Below are 16,134 nucleotides of genomic sequence, written 5' to 3'. Positions count from 1 at the left end.
CACCACACAACTCGGGATGGAAAGGGAGTGCTAACACTCAGTGCCATACAGAAGCCATATATCAAGGTGACCGCATTTTACATTTTATAAATAATGAACCAAGGAAAGCACAGGCAAGCCACCTCTTCGTCTGCGGCATCACTAGAAGATACGGCTTGTATCTCCATGCATCTGGGCACTGCTACTCTGGACGCTTAACAATATCGGCAACTCTACATCACTTCTTCTTTGGATCTGCTTTGTTGTTGTCCTGAGGTGTGGCTCAGGACTCTACAATTCGCCTGCCTCAACCTTGAAGGGGCTGGGATTCTTGGCCATGCCCAGCTTCCCATCTGAGTCTGTCAGGGTCTACCACTTACCTCAGACAGACCACTTAAAAATAAAAGTTTGGTCCTTGAAAATGACAATTAGTCTCTAGGATCTCAGTATCCACAGAAGTAACTAAATACAGTACATACATGAAAATTTTACTTTTTCTTTTCTTTCTTGTTTTTTGAGACAGGGTTTCTCTGTGTAATTCTGGCTATCCTAAAACTTGCTGTTGACTAGGCTGATCTTGAACTCAGAGATCTACCAGGCTGCCTCCTGGGTGCTGGGATTAAAGGCCTGTGCCACCACTACCAGGCTAATATTTTAAGTTTCTATAGATGAGGCTCTGTACAAGTTTAAAGTCATTTTTTTTAAATATAGAGTAAGAAATAGGAAAAAAAATGACACCTAACTCCCATCATAAAGTGCTTTTCTTTTGTAAAAGAATCAAGAAGAAACAAAGTCATACAAATTCAGAGCAGTGTCATGAACAGAGAACTGGAAACAACCCAAACGACAGAGCACCAAATGGAAGATCATTTGGCATTGTGAGGAAGTCTAGTGCACGTGCCAGCATGGGTCACTCTTGGAGACATTATGCTATCAGAGCTGGGTGCTACACTGCCATGGCTACATGGCAGTACATAGGAACAGAAATGGGTTAATTTAAATGTAACAGCTAACTAGTAAAAAGCCTGAGCTGCGCCATCTGGCAAACATTCATAATTAATATTAAATCTGAGTGGTTATTCGGGAACTAGTGGGCAGGAAAAACCTACAGTTACAGCTGGGTCTTTGGCACACCCCATAACGTGCACTTGAGAGGCAGAGGCAGGGATCAGGGATTTCACCACAGCCTGGGCTTCATGAGACCCTATCTCAGAGAAGTCAGTCAAAACAGACTACACATTGTTAGAATCCATTTACGCAAAAGGTCCCCAAAAATTCAAGTCCACACTAATAGATGTGGAGCACACCTTTAATCCCAGCACTCCAAAAGAAGAGGCAGGGGGATCTCTAGTTCAAAGCCAGCCTGGTCTACAGAGTGAGTCTCCAGGGCAGCCAAGGCTACACAGAGAAACCCTGTCTCAAAAAAAAAAAAAAAAAAAAAAAAAAAAGGCAATAAAACAACCAGCAAAGATTCCCAATGATGGCCAATAAACACATTTCCCTCTGCGGAGATGAACATTTTCTCAAGCCACAACCACAAATACAGTTTAATAATGTCGTTCTACAGAAAAGTAAGAACAACAGTGCTCGGACACAAAAAGCTTCTCATGGGTCTTACTGAGAGCATTCTGACGCCTTCCCCTTATTCTGATAGTCCATTATACATTGAATAAGATGATTATTTTCATCCAGCATCTGAAACACAAACAAGAAAAAGTTTATTGTTAATCTAGCGCTCATCACGTAAAATGAAAAACTAAGACGTCTGAAGAGGAAAGACAGTTTACTACAGAAGCACTTCAGTCAGAAATGTTCCTCAAAGCCATCCTTACAGATACAAAATCATCCAGTGGACAGGAAAACAACACTGGGAGAGTCACTGCTACTGTGTCTACCTGCTGCTACAATTTAAGTCCACAGAAATGAAAATTGTGAAATTGGCTGGGAAGTGGTGATGCAAGCCTTTAATCCCAGCACTCAGCAGGCAAAGGCAGAAGGAGCTCTGTGAGTTTGAGTACAAGACTCTGTGAGTCTTGTGGACCAGCCTGGTCTACAAGAATAAGTTCCAGGACAGCCAAGCTACAGAGAAACCCTGTCTCAAAAAAACCATGGATGGATGGATGGATGGATGGATGGATGGATGGATGGATAGATAGATAGATAGAAAACATATAAACAAACAAAAATAAATAAAAAGTAAAAATCATGAGATTGAATTGAATTAACTTAGTTAAAATTTTTCATTACTGTTAAAATGTATAAATCACTTATAAAATATGCTATACTTGATTCATATAATTCTGCAACAACTGATTTTTATAATCTATTTTTCTAGAAATGTCATATCTACATGGAAACTGAACCTCCTGGGGTCTTCTGTTAATATAGATTATAACTTATAACACACAAAAAACTTTACTTTGTATATTTGGAATGATATCACATTTAATCAATTATGTTTAATATCTATTCCAATATCTCTCCTTCTTGAGACTCAGAAGGGAAAAGCAATGTTTCTTTTATTTTATTTAGTATTAGTGAGTATGAGCTCGCACTCTCTCACTGCACACACACACACACACACACACACACACACACACCTCCAAACGCCAAGGTGCCCGTGAGATTAGAGGACAACTCCTTGAACCCCACTGAACCATCCTTCAAGTTCCACTGTTTTGTTTTTGCTTTTTAATACATTTAATTACCACCTATGCTATCTGTAACTATAGTTTCAACTAGCTGAAAGTTGGTTTTGGAGTATTCAAACAGTTTGTAGTACGAAGGGAAAAGATCTGTCCTTACCCAGACTGAAATAAACACAAGGACTTGAAGTAATAGGCTACCTTCTTTTCTAACTGTATAGATTTGTGATTCTCTAAAACAACACATAGCCTAACAATCGCTATACATTTACAGTATGTAATAGAATTTGAGATTACAATATAAAATGAGGTATCTCAAAAGCTTAAGAAACATAAGATACATAAATTATCATTTTATCATCTGATAACTATCTAAGCAGCCTTGACTTTGAGGGTTAAATAGTTCATCTATACCAACGGCACTAAACAAAGTGCCAGGACGCTGTCCCCAGTCCAACACCTAAGTCTGTAAGAGCTTCAGTATCAGGGTAATGCTGATCCTGAACCCACCTCTCATGATCCAGTAAATATCCAGGCAACAACACCAAAACCACCATCTCACTTAATGTCACTTTTAATTAAAAACAAAAATCCCATTACCATTAACTCATAGTTCTGCACATTTATCATAATCATTGATTACTGAGGGCAAACACTTCTCTAAGGTGTGCTTCTTAAATATGATCACTAGGTACCAAGAGTTTTTTGTTGTTTTTGTTTGTTTGGTTGGTTTGGTTTTTCGAGACAGGGTTTCTCTGTGTAGTCCTGGCTGTCCTAGAACTCACTGGGTAGACCAGGCTGGTCTCAAACTCGGAGATCTGTCTGCTTCTGCCTCCTGAGTGCCATCAATTCAATACTCAAACCAAGGAACGCATAACACGTTAAACAATCCCAACCATATGCCTGTCTCTTGTCTAATAGCAATGTCGGACACTGCAAACAAAACTTATACTGGAATACACTACTGAGGGCTGGAGAGATGGTCCCAGAAGACAAGAGCCCTTAACGCTCTCGGTGAGGACCTGGGTTTGGATCCCAGTACCCACAATGTAACTCACAACAGGCTGTATCTTGTGTTTCTTCTGACATCCCCAGGCATGGCATACACATGACACATACACATACACACACACAATAAAAAGTCTTAAGTCATTTTTCACTTCTTATCGAGAATTTCTGAAAAATGACCAGTTAGCACCTTCTAGATCACTCACTCATGATAAACAACTAATAAAACATATAAGAAAGAACTCTGCTGAGAAAAAGGAAAAAGCCAGACTTTTTCTACAGTTCAAAAGGAAAGCACGAATTCCGCCAAAAACATGCTTTCTGCACGTGTGTAAGGGAAGCTGTTCACCAGACTACCACTAGAGAAAGAAACTGCGTTTCCAGGCACTGCCAGGCGGGTTTCTTCAAAGAAAATAAAGCAACAGTTGGGCAAATGATAAACTCCACACTACAAAGACCCTGACGGTAAACAGAAAGCGACAGCCGTTAACCCACGGGCCTGCAAGGGTGCCCCGATTGGTGCTACAAGTTGACTTTCTCTCAACCTTGCTCCAGGGCGGGGGAACAAGATGGAGATACTCTGGGCAAACTGCTAAACTCGACAAGCGACTTTTCGAAGTCTACCACGCTGAGATCTAGAATAGTGCCTTGCTAGACACAGGCTCAGAGGATAATAAAGAACCTTTGTGTCCCCAGTTGGCAGTCCCCGAGCGGCGACTGGGGTGGCACTGTCCTCTGAGGGCGCAGCTCCCAGCCCTTCTGCGCTGACTTAATGCAAACCGCCCGCCCGTCGGTGCAGACAGCCGCAGTTGGCCGGCGAGGAGAAGGCTCGCCCTCCCGAAACCCAGCGCCCGGCCTGCGCTCAGGCGCATCTATCGGGAGCAGAGGGGATCGGATCCCGGTTGCTCCTCTGGGGAACCCCCGTGCCCACAGGCTCCTTCCTCGCCTGCCCCGAGCCTCTGCGGAAGGTTCCCAAGTTCTCCCGGGAGGGCCTCAACTCCGAGGAGTTTGCGGCGCAACACTCCAGGCTCCGGCTTCCGCGAGTGGGGTCCCGGCGGGGCGGGGCGACAGCGGACTCTCGCGGGCCGCCCCACTCCCGGCCCCGCGCCGCCCAGCCGAGTACACGCGCCCCGCGGGGAAATCGGGCGGCAGTTGCCGGCGCTTTTGTGCGGGCAGAGCAGGCGCCAAAGGGTTCTGCCGGCTTCCCGGCGCCCGCCCTCACCACCGCCGGGCCGCTCCCCCCGTCCCCCGCCACTCCGTCTCGGCCCGCGCTCCGGCGCCTCCCCGAGCTCACCTTCTGGATGGCGGCGGGCGTGATCTCCCCCTTGCCCCGCTGCCTCGGGGCTGCGAACGCCACAGACATGTTGCCACCGAGCCCACGATCGGCGAGTCCGGAGCGCTCCGGGGGCCGCGGAGCTGGGGGCCCGACGCCCGCCTCCCGGGCAGGCCCACCTGAGCGCGCGCCGAGGGGGGAACGAGGCTCCGGAGCCGCGCGCATCGCCGGCCGAGCCCGGCTCGGCGCGGAGCCGCAGCTCCCAGCAAGGCGTCTAGGAAGCTCGTCGAGGCCAGGGCGGCTCAGGCCCCGCGCCCCGCCGCCCGCCCGTCTGTCCTTGCCCGCTGTCGGGCGTCACCCCCGCGCCCGCGCGCTGATGGTAGCGCCGCGCCGGCCGCCTCCGCCCGGACGCTCAGGAAATGGTCCCGCCGCCGCGGGAGGGAGCTGCCCGGCCGCGCTGTCACAGGAAACGCGGGGCCCGCCCGCCAAACTGTCCCCAACTGCGCCCGCGACCCTCCGGGGAAGAGGCGACTGCCCAGAGTCGCCTGGGCCGCCGGCGCCGAGAGGGAAAAAGACAGCCTGGACTCGGGAGCGACTGCCGGGTCGGCAGCGAGAACGCGGATTCGCTGGTTTGAATGGCTCCCTGCGCTCCACGTGCGCACCTTGGAGTCGCTCGCCAGCTCGCAAAGTCTAAGCCCGACAGTTGAAAGGACGCCGCCCGGCAGCTTACTTCGGGACAGACCCCTCCCACACTTGTGGATCACTTGATCTGACTTAGGGCCTTTGAAAGGAAGCTATGAAAAGGCACACTCTTTTCCAGTTAAATACTTAGTGCTTGTTAATTAGGCCCAAGCTGCCAGGCTTCAAGTCGGTATGAGGGGGAGAAAACCAACAGCTGCAAATTAATAAAGGAACACGCTGCTGCGGATTAATTCTGCAAACTTAGACTTCCCAATCGCACAAAAGGAGGGTTAATATGCTGTGTTACTCATCAGTGATGCTCCAAAATTCGTGCCTAAATTATTAATAAAGTGAAGAACAAACGTACTTTTTAATGTTATTTCCAAAAATTTCACAGGTCATTTTAATTCATTCAGCCATTCGGTGTGTCTGCCCTGTTGTTTGGAAGTACGGATGGTAGAAATGAACAGCTGGACAGGACTCTCTCAAGGATATTATGCGACTATAAAAAGGACAACAAAAACAATAACTATAGCAAACAAGGACAGAACTACAGGGCATTCGTATGACTTAATGTGGAAATGCCCCGCTATATTTAAAAAGCTCTAAAGCCTGAAGATTAGGCTTTCAGATGGCTCAGCTGGTAAAGGTGCTTGTGGTCAGGCCCGTCATCCTGAATACAAACTGGGACCAACGTCGCAGAAGGAGAGAACAAGTTTATTCTGCGCCCCCCACCCAGGTGTGTTCCCCTACCCCACCCACTCCGTGCATTTGAAACATTACACAAACACACACGAGGAGTAAGATAGGCCATTCTAAGAATAAAGGATGAGCCTTCTCCCTCCGGTCCAATGGTTAACTTTCTTGGGAATTAACTCGTTGCCTTTCACTTTCCTAAGAAAAGCACTATGGTACAAGGGGAGTCATGTAATCCCACGGAACTAAAAATACTCTTCAGAGCTGAATGGTAACCAGTTATTGTCCACTGGTAACTGTGTGTCCGATGCTTGGCATGGATCGGCACATTTGATTTACCAACAATACCTTAGTAATTACTAAGTATTTCAGAGGGGAAGAGTGAATCTGAAAACACCCCGTTGCTCCCCTTGCGTCCCCTTGACAGCTAGCATGGAGACCCTACAGGCATACCAACCAACACTTGTCTGAATTTCTACATTACCGTTTAAAAAACAAACACAAGTACATTTGAAAAGTCTTCACATCCCAGGGAGGACTCAGACAGATATTCTAAAGCATGGTTTACCAGTAGAAGCAGGGACTCTGTAGACCATAGGTTACAAGCCTTCCAGTGTTTGGAGCAGTGGGATAAGGCCCTATGCGGAAAAGAGCCCTAGTGTTTGCTGTGGTTGTCTGACTGACACTAACGTGTTTTCTGTGTGTTCCTTTGCGCTGCATCTGTTGGAAAACGTTGGTGAAAAGGGTCATCTAAAAACGCAAACGTGCACTCTACAGGACACTACTTCATCTCCAGATTTCCTTGGTAAAAACCTAGTCAGTTAGCTTTCCCTGGAAAAGTAGAGAATTCAGAGAGAAGGGAGGTTGAGGCCTGGAGGGGCCTGACCTAGACATACTGGTGTTGCACACACTCTTATCTTTACCATTACTTCTGCAAGAAACCCTGGGGCAGCGAATGCCAGAGGAGAGGGAGTGAAGAAGAGACTAAACTTTAGCTAAGGCAGAAACCACCCACGAATCTGGGAAGTCTGCCTGAGCAATAGAAGGGCTTGGAGGGCTGGAAAAGGGTGCATTGAAGTAGCTATCTTCCCAAAGAGAGACAGCAGGCCCTTTGAATCTGCGCATGCACTAAAGAGTTCAGGCCGTGGAGCTGAGAGAAGAAGGTTTGCACACGGAGAATGTGTCAGAGAGAGGGAGCTGTCGGCGTGAATAATTAATTCCTGATTGTGCACACAAACAGATGCAGACAGAAGTGAAGCTCAAAAAGTAGAGCCAGGACTGACACCGTATAATATGAAACTTCGTGTTGGCTTCCAAATGTTTCGCTTTCTAATTTCCATGGAGATTTGTTTGTATCCTTTAAGTATGTTTCATCAGACTGACTAAATGAAGTTTTCCTAGAATATGTTCAATATTTAGTGAAACTAAAATCATGGGATTAAAATTGTTTTAGTCTCCCTAAAATAGATCCTGTACATGCAGATGTCAGAGATAACTGTTTGCATAGGAGAATTTCTTTAAGACTTAATGTTCTGTAATTAATAGAGCATCTGCTCTACAAAATGTGCTGATCCCCTAAGCCTCTGTGCTCCGATCAGTTCTTAGGACGTAGCGCAAAGGCAGAAAGAACCCAAGTCAGTCCTTAGAAACTGTGCTCAGAGCAAGACCCCTCAAGGGCTAGTCTCCCAAGTGTTTCTGCTCACAGTCTCTGCGGCATTTGATGAGTCAACCCGAGGGGTGGCTTCCAGAGATTTCAAATAAAAAGAACAGCATACATCTTTGTGCACAATCATTATTCTAGTCAGAACCCAATCAAACCACTTTTCTCAATTCTCAGTCAAAAAAAAAATATTTTCTAAGCCGGGCAGTGGTGGCGCACGCCTTTTATCCCAGCACTCAGGAGGCAGAGGCAGGCGGATCTCTGTGAGTTTGAGGCCAGCCTGGTCAACAAGAGCTAGTGCCAGGACAGGCTCCAAAGCTACAGAGAAACCCTGTCTCAAAAAAAAAAAAAATCCAGAAATTTTCATTCAAAGTAGATTCTAACAAAGTCTCCTTGGGACATCTTAACCTTTAACCTTTTCTTATGTTATCAAACAGTGAATTCATTAAGAATGAACTGAATCAGGTCTATAGTAAGGGTTAGTGTTTTGGAAAGTATTTTTTAAGCTAGGTAATGGTGGTACTGAGAGCGATGCTGATGACCACCTGGCTCGAGGTTTCAGAAGAGAAGAATATTAGTGAGTAAGCTAGAGACATTTCACATGATATTTTGGTAAAGAATGTGGCTGCTTTCTGCCCTTCTCTTAAAAATCATCTGCCTCAGGCTAAATGAAGAACTTTTGATTATTTCATTTATAGAGGAAATTCCAAGACAGTTTAGTATTGACTTTGCCATGTGGTTATTAGTGTTCGTTCTTTTGTAGATCTTAAAGAAAAGGAGCAAGCCAAGCAAGGGAAAATATAAAACGTACAATTGAAGAGAAAAGGAGCACCAGGAGGTATAATGGGGCCAAATCCAGTGCTCAAGGAAAATCAAGAAAAGCCTGAGACTAAATGGACTAAAGGGAGTTGTGAGCCCAGGGCAAGATTCCCTACAGGTGCCATTCCAACTTGTGGAAAGGAATTCAGGAAAAACTTAAAACAGAAAGCTGGTGAAAATGTATTTGAACCAGGGGACCATGTTCCAAGCCCAGCAAGCAGAAGAGCAGCAACCTCAGCCATGTGGTTCCTCTGCCCTCCAAATGTACACCATGGCATGGAAATATATCACCCTCCGCTCTCATGCACACACACACAATAATTAAATGAAATAAAAATAAAAAGTCCATGGTAAAACCAGTGTAATGGATGGAAAAAATTACTGTAACATTCTTATATTATAAATAAAGTGGAGTATATTTATAAATATACATACTGCGATTAGTAATTCTTAAACTTTTTGGTCACTTTTGAAAAGTTTCTGTCCTTTCCACTCCTTGATTGTTTGAAAGCAAAAAAACAAAAAATAAAACCATAGTACCATAGTATCATTACAAAATTATTTTAAGATTTATTTCATTATTTTTCAGTTGTGTGTGCATGTGTTTCTTTGTGTGGGATTGTATATGTCAATGCAGTTGCTTTCAGAGGCCAGAAGAGGATGATTCCCCCAGAGTTAGAGTTGTAGGCATTAGTGAATCACCTGATGTGAATGCTAGGACCCTAACTTGGTTTCTCTGGAAGAAGAGTAAGCACTCATAATCATAGAGCCTTCTCAATAAGTCCTACAAAAATATTTTTTACTTCCTATGATATAAAATGTCCAAAATCATACTTGTTAGCACCAACAAGAAAGATTTTTAAAGCTAATTGTAGCTATTATGTCAAAAAGGAAGATAATATAGAATATTTAAAATATTCAAATAACTCCATTGAAAACTGGACTGGATTTGAAGGTTAGTTAGCACACATAAGATCATAGGTTCAATGTCTAATGAGAGACAGAGAAATGGGAAGGGTATAGAAAATGGGAGGAGAAGAGATTTTAGTAGAATGAGAAAAAAGCGAGAAATTACACTAAGTATAAATAGTCTAAACCCTTCAATTATAAGATAAAAATTAGGGGAAAAATATTCTAAGTCAGGAGTCCATCTCCAAAATTCTGATCCTCCACAAAAGGAACAAAAAAAACTGGGGGAAGTCAGTTAGTTTTTAGAAATTCAAAATTTAGAAATTCAGAATTAGGAATTCAAATTGCAAAAGCTTGTGGTCAAGACAATAGATGAATGTAATTAAGAATAGACGGTGCGACCTTTCAATTTGTCATATTCCATCACATTTCTAAGGCTCCATGGTATTTCTGAAAATCACAGACTAATGGCCATGATGACCCTATAAATCTACACTGTACCAATTACTAGAAAGACTAGAAGCAGCTTGAAATTCACATAATGAACCCAAATCTCCAACCTCCAAAATCTCTATTTGGCCTGAGAGGTAATGACCAGGAAAAACTACATCCATTGGACATCTTTATTTGGCCTAAGAGTGTACTCAATGGAAAACTCTTACTAAAATCATTTTGTGAAACACAGTAAGTGTCAATTTTATATTACATCTTGCTGAGATGAAGTCACCATTCAGGCTGATCAAAAAGAGTGACAGTGAGGAATGGGTTTATGTAAGGGCCTTGCTTCACAACGTTCTGATGGGATAACGGGATGTATATGACACTGAAACAGAAGGAAGGACTCTGGGAGGAGGGAGGAAGTCAACAAGAGAGAAGATGCGAGAGGAGGTGTAAACAGGAACAAAGGCTGATGATGCATAGGTATGAGAGTGTCACAATGAAATCCATCGCTTTATATGGTAACTAAAAATATTAAAAAAAAAAAAAAGTCAGGCGAGCAAATGTCCCCTCAGGTAAAGGTACTTGCCACCAAGCCTGGCAATCTGAGTGGAATCTCCGGGACCCATGCTATGGCAGGAGAGAACTAACTCACACAAGTTGTCCTCTGACTGCCATATAGTCTGTATAAATAATGTTTACATTTTCCACAGTGAACACTCAGGTTTCCTGTAGTAATCTTTGAAGTTTCCAGTAAGAAGATAGGGCCCTACAACAACAACTCCACCAGGTTGATATGATGTTATGATGCTAATAGCACTACTACAAGACTTGTTTTGGGTACCAGCTGCTCAAGATGGTTCCAAGTTGGTTAGCTGAAATGGCGCACTTTTTTACAATTGTTGAAGGAGGGTATTTGTTTGTCCCGACTACCCAGAACCGAAATAATCACACAGAAACTGTATTAGTTAAATCACTGCTTGGCCCATTAGCTCTATCTTCTTATTGGCTAACTCTTACATCTTAATTTTACCCATTTTTATTAATCTGTGTATCACCACAAGGTCATGGCCTACCAGCAAAGACTCGGCATGAGTGTCTCTGGATGCTCCATGTTGTCTCTGTGCCTCTTCTTCCCCACATTCTGTCTAGTTTTTCCCACCTAGCTCTGTTCCCCTATAGCTTGGCTATAGGCCCCAAGCTGTTCCTTTATTCATTAACCAATGAAAGCAGCACATAGACAGAAGGACCTCCCACATCAATTAGCGTGAGCCTGCATAATTCACTCCAACCCCAACCCTATACCTTTCATCACGTAGATCCAGGGGGATCAAATTCAGTTTTGTCAGGCTTGAGAGCAAGCACCTTTACCCCCCGAAGTCACTCGGCTGCCTGAATCTACAATATTCTAGTTAATTAATATTGGTATCTCTCAAAATAAGAAATGAAGGTTGGAGAAGTATGTCAGAGAAGAATTCTTTATCCAACAAAACTATCTTTCAAGGAGAAATTCGAAGCTGGGAGATGGTTCAGTTGCTAAGGTGCTTACCACACAAGCCTGAGACCTGGGTTCGGATCCCTATCATCCACAAAAAAAGCCAGGGGCATGGCAGTGTACATCTTTAGTCCCAGGACGAGAGGCAGAAATAGGCAGATCCCTGGAATTCACTGACCAGTCAGCCTGACCAAATTTGTGCAATGGAGGTTCAGTGGAAGATCACATCTCAAGAAATAAGTTGGGAAGCGATTGAGAACACAACCAATGTCAAGCTCTGGCCTCCACTGTCATCTCCCCTCGCACATATGCAAACATACTTGCATGTACAGGCACACACATACACAAGAGAGATAATGAAGGAGAAATTGAGACACTCCCTACAAACAATAGTTGAGAAACTGTCACTAGAATACCTGGCCTATACGAAATACCAAAGAGAAACCCTTTCAGACAAGGTCACGTGCCTCCCAGTTCCCCCATCACGCACTTGTATTGAAGTTATACACCAGCACACCCTGCTCTGAAGGGAAGCCTTGATGCTAAACTGGTAGTATGCTAGAAAGTGACTTAAATCCCCCTCCCCTAAAAAGAAAGTATTTTAGTGGTAAAGGTAAGCACATAATAAATAAGACAGAAGCAGCATATATACATTTTTGTTATAAATCTATCACATAAAAAGAAAACTACAAAAGTCAAGTTATGATTTGAAAGCTAGTAATACATAATGGCAGAATTTGAGTGTCAAAATAGCAGCAGAAGGGAGAGAGGGCTGAATGTGATGATAACTGGATCTCTGGAAGTTCCAAGCCAACCTTTTCTACACATCGAGTTCCAAGACAGCCAGAACTACAAGGAAAGACCTGTCTGATAAACAAACAAACAAACAAAGGGAAAGGAGAGAAGGAGAAATACAGAAGTACACAGAAGTAGATAAGGTATTAAACCAAAACAGATTGCTTCAAGTTATTAATTATAATATAATAATTCTCTTAAATAAAATGATAGTCTTGGAGACATAGTCTCACTATTGCTTGGCTGATCTAGAACTTGATATGTGGCCCATGCCAAGCTTGAATTTGTAGAGATTCACCTGCCTCTGGCTCCTGAGTGATGGGATTGAAGGCACACACTACGAAAGCTATCTAAGAAAATGAGTTTTCAATGTAGTAAAGAAATACCAAAAAAAATGTCGCTGCCAGCTTAGGCTATTGTAACACAATACCAGAAATTATGTTGCTTTAAAAATATAAATTTACTTCTCCATTATGGAGGTTAAGAAGTTAAAATACCCGCCAGGCAGTGGTGGAGCACGCCTTTAATCCCAGCACTCAAGGAGACAGAGGAGGTGGATCTCTGTGAGTTCAAGGCCAGCATGATCTATGGAGTGAGCTCCAGAACTGCCAGAGATACACAGAGGAATTCTGTCTCAACAAAACAAAACAAAATAAAAGTTAGAATGCTTATCCTTTACCCCAGATGTACTTTGTACATCGAAAATTTAAAAGCAATAATACAAAATCGGAAATAATCCAAATTCAGGTTAGTGGGCAGCTGTAGTCCATCCCTGTAACAATACTAGTTGGCAGTGAACAGGCGGCAGCACATTACTGTAAGTAATAAAATGCACAAATTTCATGAATAATTCAGAACAGACAAGAATAATTTCTGTTGATTCCATCTGTGTAGAAATTGACATGGGCAAAAATAAGTAAAGCCAGACACATAACAGCCCACTGACTGACTAGAAATGAGATGGATTAGGATGGCAGAGAAGCACAGATGATCTATTGGGGACGATGAAAACACCCCATTTCTTCTATCATCATCATGGTTCCATGGGTAGATACATATGTGAAGTTCATCACAGTATATTTAAATATTAACTGAAGTACTTCCTGGAAAAATATAAGTATTGCAATTCTCGTTGGTTTTGCTTTGGGCATCTAGAGGTCAATGTGAAGAATTCATCCAGGAATCTGGTTTTACCCCTGCTTAGGTGTTCCTTAGGTTTTTGCAGTAATGCTTTATGGTGTTCTCTTGGGCCAGCTAGTTCTGCACCAAATAACAAACTGTATGGGATAATCAGATACTGTTTGATACAACTTCTTAGAGATGGAGCTATAGCTCAGTGGCATATCGCTTGCTGACCATATATAGGGCTATTAAATTTATCTCCAACACCACAAAATAAATGCACTAAATAAATAAATGTCTCGACATTAGTGTTTGAGTGATTTTTTTTAAATCTTGTCTTCTATTTTAAAATTTTACTTATTTGTTTATTTATGCATTTATTTTAATGTGTCCGTATGTTTATGCATCCAGGAGCCAAGAAGAGCCAGAAGATAGTGTGAGATAGGACGCCCTCGAAATGGAGCTCCAGGCAGTCATGAAACACCAGATAGGTGCTGGCTACTGGACTCGGTCCTCTGAGAGAGCAGCCCACGCTCTCCCTGCTGGACCATGCTCCACTCCACTTCCTCCTTTCCTGGTGTGAGCATTTAGGGCTATTGTTTCCTGTTTGCTCATTATTTTGGTTATTACACAATAGTTTCACTCCATTACATTATTAAGATGATTATCAAAATATTTTGTCAGTTCCTACTGTTAATTCTTTCATGGCATATAGTTTTTTTCCATAAAAGTTCAAATAAATGGTATCCTGCAATTAGTCTGTTATTTTTTGTTGATTTCATTTCTGTCAGAAAATGTATTATGTCTGCTTATGATGTTTTGAGATTTATAAAATTTGTCTCAATTTCTATCATACAGCCAATTCTTGTCAATTTTCACATCTGTTTAAATTATCATCTTCATTTATTCTTTGATCACTTCTTTCTGCTTGAAGAACATTTATGAGTGTTACCTTTAGTGAGTGCCTGCTGGTGGCTAGCATCTTCTGCCTCCATGGAGCACTTACCTTCACATTTGATGTCTGTGTTTTACACTAGAATGTCATGGAGACAGTGAGAATTTCTGTCATATAGAAATTAGCTGATAGCCTTTTATATTTTTATATTCAGATGGTTTTAAGAGTTTCTCATTGTATTTAATTTCATAAAGGCTTACTGTTTAAGTGTAAATTTTATTATGCAAATATTACATTATTATCAAATCTTAAGTTTGATTCTACTGTCAATTTTGAAATATTCCAAATGAAGTACATTTGTATATCATTCTTACTCAATTATGTAAATCTTCTGCCTGGCATCCCAGTATATATGTAAGTATATGTTTTAACACATCTCGTCAAATCCTTCACCATCTCTTTATGTCTCTATCTGTACTTTCATAATTTTTTTATTTTTACTATCATTTACCCACATCTGCCTTCAGCTCAGTGTTGGCCACTTTTGTATCATTTTCTTTATCTTTGTGAGCCACTTTAAAAGCCATCCATGGAGCTTGTACTCCAGTTAATGTCCTTTTCATTTCTACACCTTTCATTGCCTGGGCGTCTTAATCTTGTCTTTGATTACTTGATTATGATTATCTTACGTTTTAAAGATGTGCCTCTGATAGCTCCATAACTCAGATCTACTAAATTATTATCTATGAATATCAGATCAATTAAATTAAAGTGTCCTAAGTTTCATGGTCTGTTTCTGTGCCAAATGTTCTTACTCTTTGGGTGCACCATTTCTTTGGTTATTTTTGATCAAGCATAGACATTGTGTATGAAAAAAAAAAAAACTACAAGTATCCAAGCTGCTCTTTGCTTCTGACAGGTACCTAGTCACTCTCAAGCTTTCAAAGCTGCAGTCCTTGCTTTTCCATCTTAAAACATTTTTAACACCTTAAGGTGCACTAAGATTAGAAAGTTAGAGGTACTTTAGGTACTAGCTCATGACAAATGCTTTTTACATACTCACAAACTTAACATATTTCTACAAACATTTTTTTATTTTAAAAAACAATTTTACCATTTTAAATTGTGCTCCTCTCTCTCTCTCTCTCTCTCTCTCTCTCTCTCTCTCTCTCTCTCTCTCTCTCTCTCTGTGTGTGTGTGTGTGTGTGTGTGTGTGTGTGTGTGTGTGTGTGCGCGCGCACACCCGCGCGCAGATGTGAATATGGGGGCCTGTGGAGGGCAGAGGTGTTGAAACCCCTGGAGCTGGAGTTGCAGTCCGCTATGAGGGGCTGATGTGGTGCTGGGTCCTTTGCAAGAGTAAGGATGTATCTCAGCCACTGAGCCAGCTCTCCGCCCCACACCATCATTTAAGGGAGAAGAGTGCCACTGCTGCTCCTTTCTTCCCTTCTCTTCCAGTGCTTGGGACTGGAACTCAAGGCAATACACATGTTAGGCAAATATTTTACCACTGAGTCACTTTGAGACTTGACTTAATTACAGACAGATTCTCATATCTGCTTCTATATTTAAATTATCACAATATGGTATTCTGGTTGAATATATAGCTAAAATATTTTTTTGTTTTGTTTTGCTTTGTTTTTGTTTTTCAAGACAGAGTTTCTCTATGTAGCTTTGGTGCCTGTCCTGGAACTCATTCTCTAGAACAGGCTGGCCTCGAAC

General features: G+C 42.5%; 1 protein-coding gene across 3 annotated transcripts in view; it reads right to left on the bottom strand.

Annotated features, from left to right (window-relative positions):
* Positions 1-5,263, bottom strand: part of Ss18 (SS18 subunit of BAF chromatin remodeling complex) — a 53,723-nt gene extending 48,460 nt beyond the window's left edge. For all 3 annotated transcript variants that reach the window (XM_050160686.1, XM_050160687.1, XM_050160688.1), the window contains exons 1-2: positions 4,927-5,263; positions 1,598-1,674 (exon numbers count right to left, since the gene is read on the bottom strand). In XM_050160686.1, coding sequence (XP_050016643.1) covers positions 1,598-1,674; positions 4,927-5,130 — 281 coding nt within the window. In that variant the 5' untranslated portion in view covers positions 5,131-5,263. The remainder of the gene's footprint in view (positions 1-1,597; positions 1,675-4,926) is intronic.
* Between the last annotated feature and the right edge of the window lie 10,871 nt (positions 5,264-16,134).

The sequence above is a fragment of the Alexandromys fortis genome, unplaced genomic scaffold, assembly GCF_014885135.2.
Source record: "Alexandromys fortis isolate MF-2015 unplaced genomic scaffold, M_Fortis_MF-2015_v1.1 scaffold_104, whole genome shotgun sequence".
In the NCBI taxonomy this organism is placed as follows: domain Eukaryota; kingdom Metazoa; phylum Chordata; class Mammalia; order Rodentia; family Cricetidae; genus Alexandromys; species Alexandromys fortis.
This window is presented reverse-complemented; position numbering and strand designations above follow the sequence as displayed.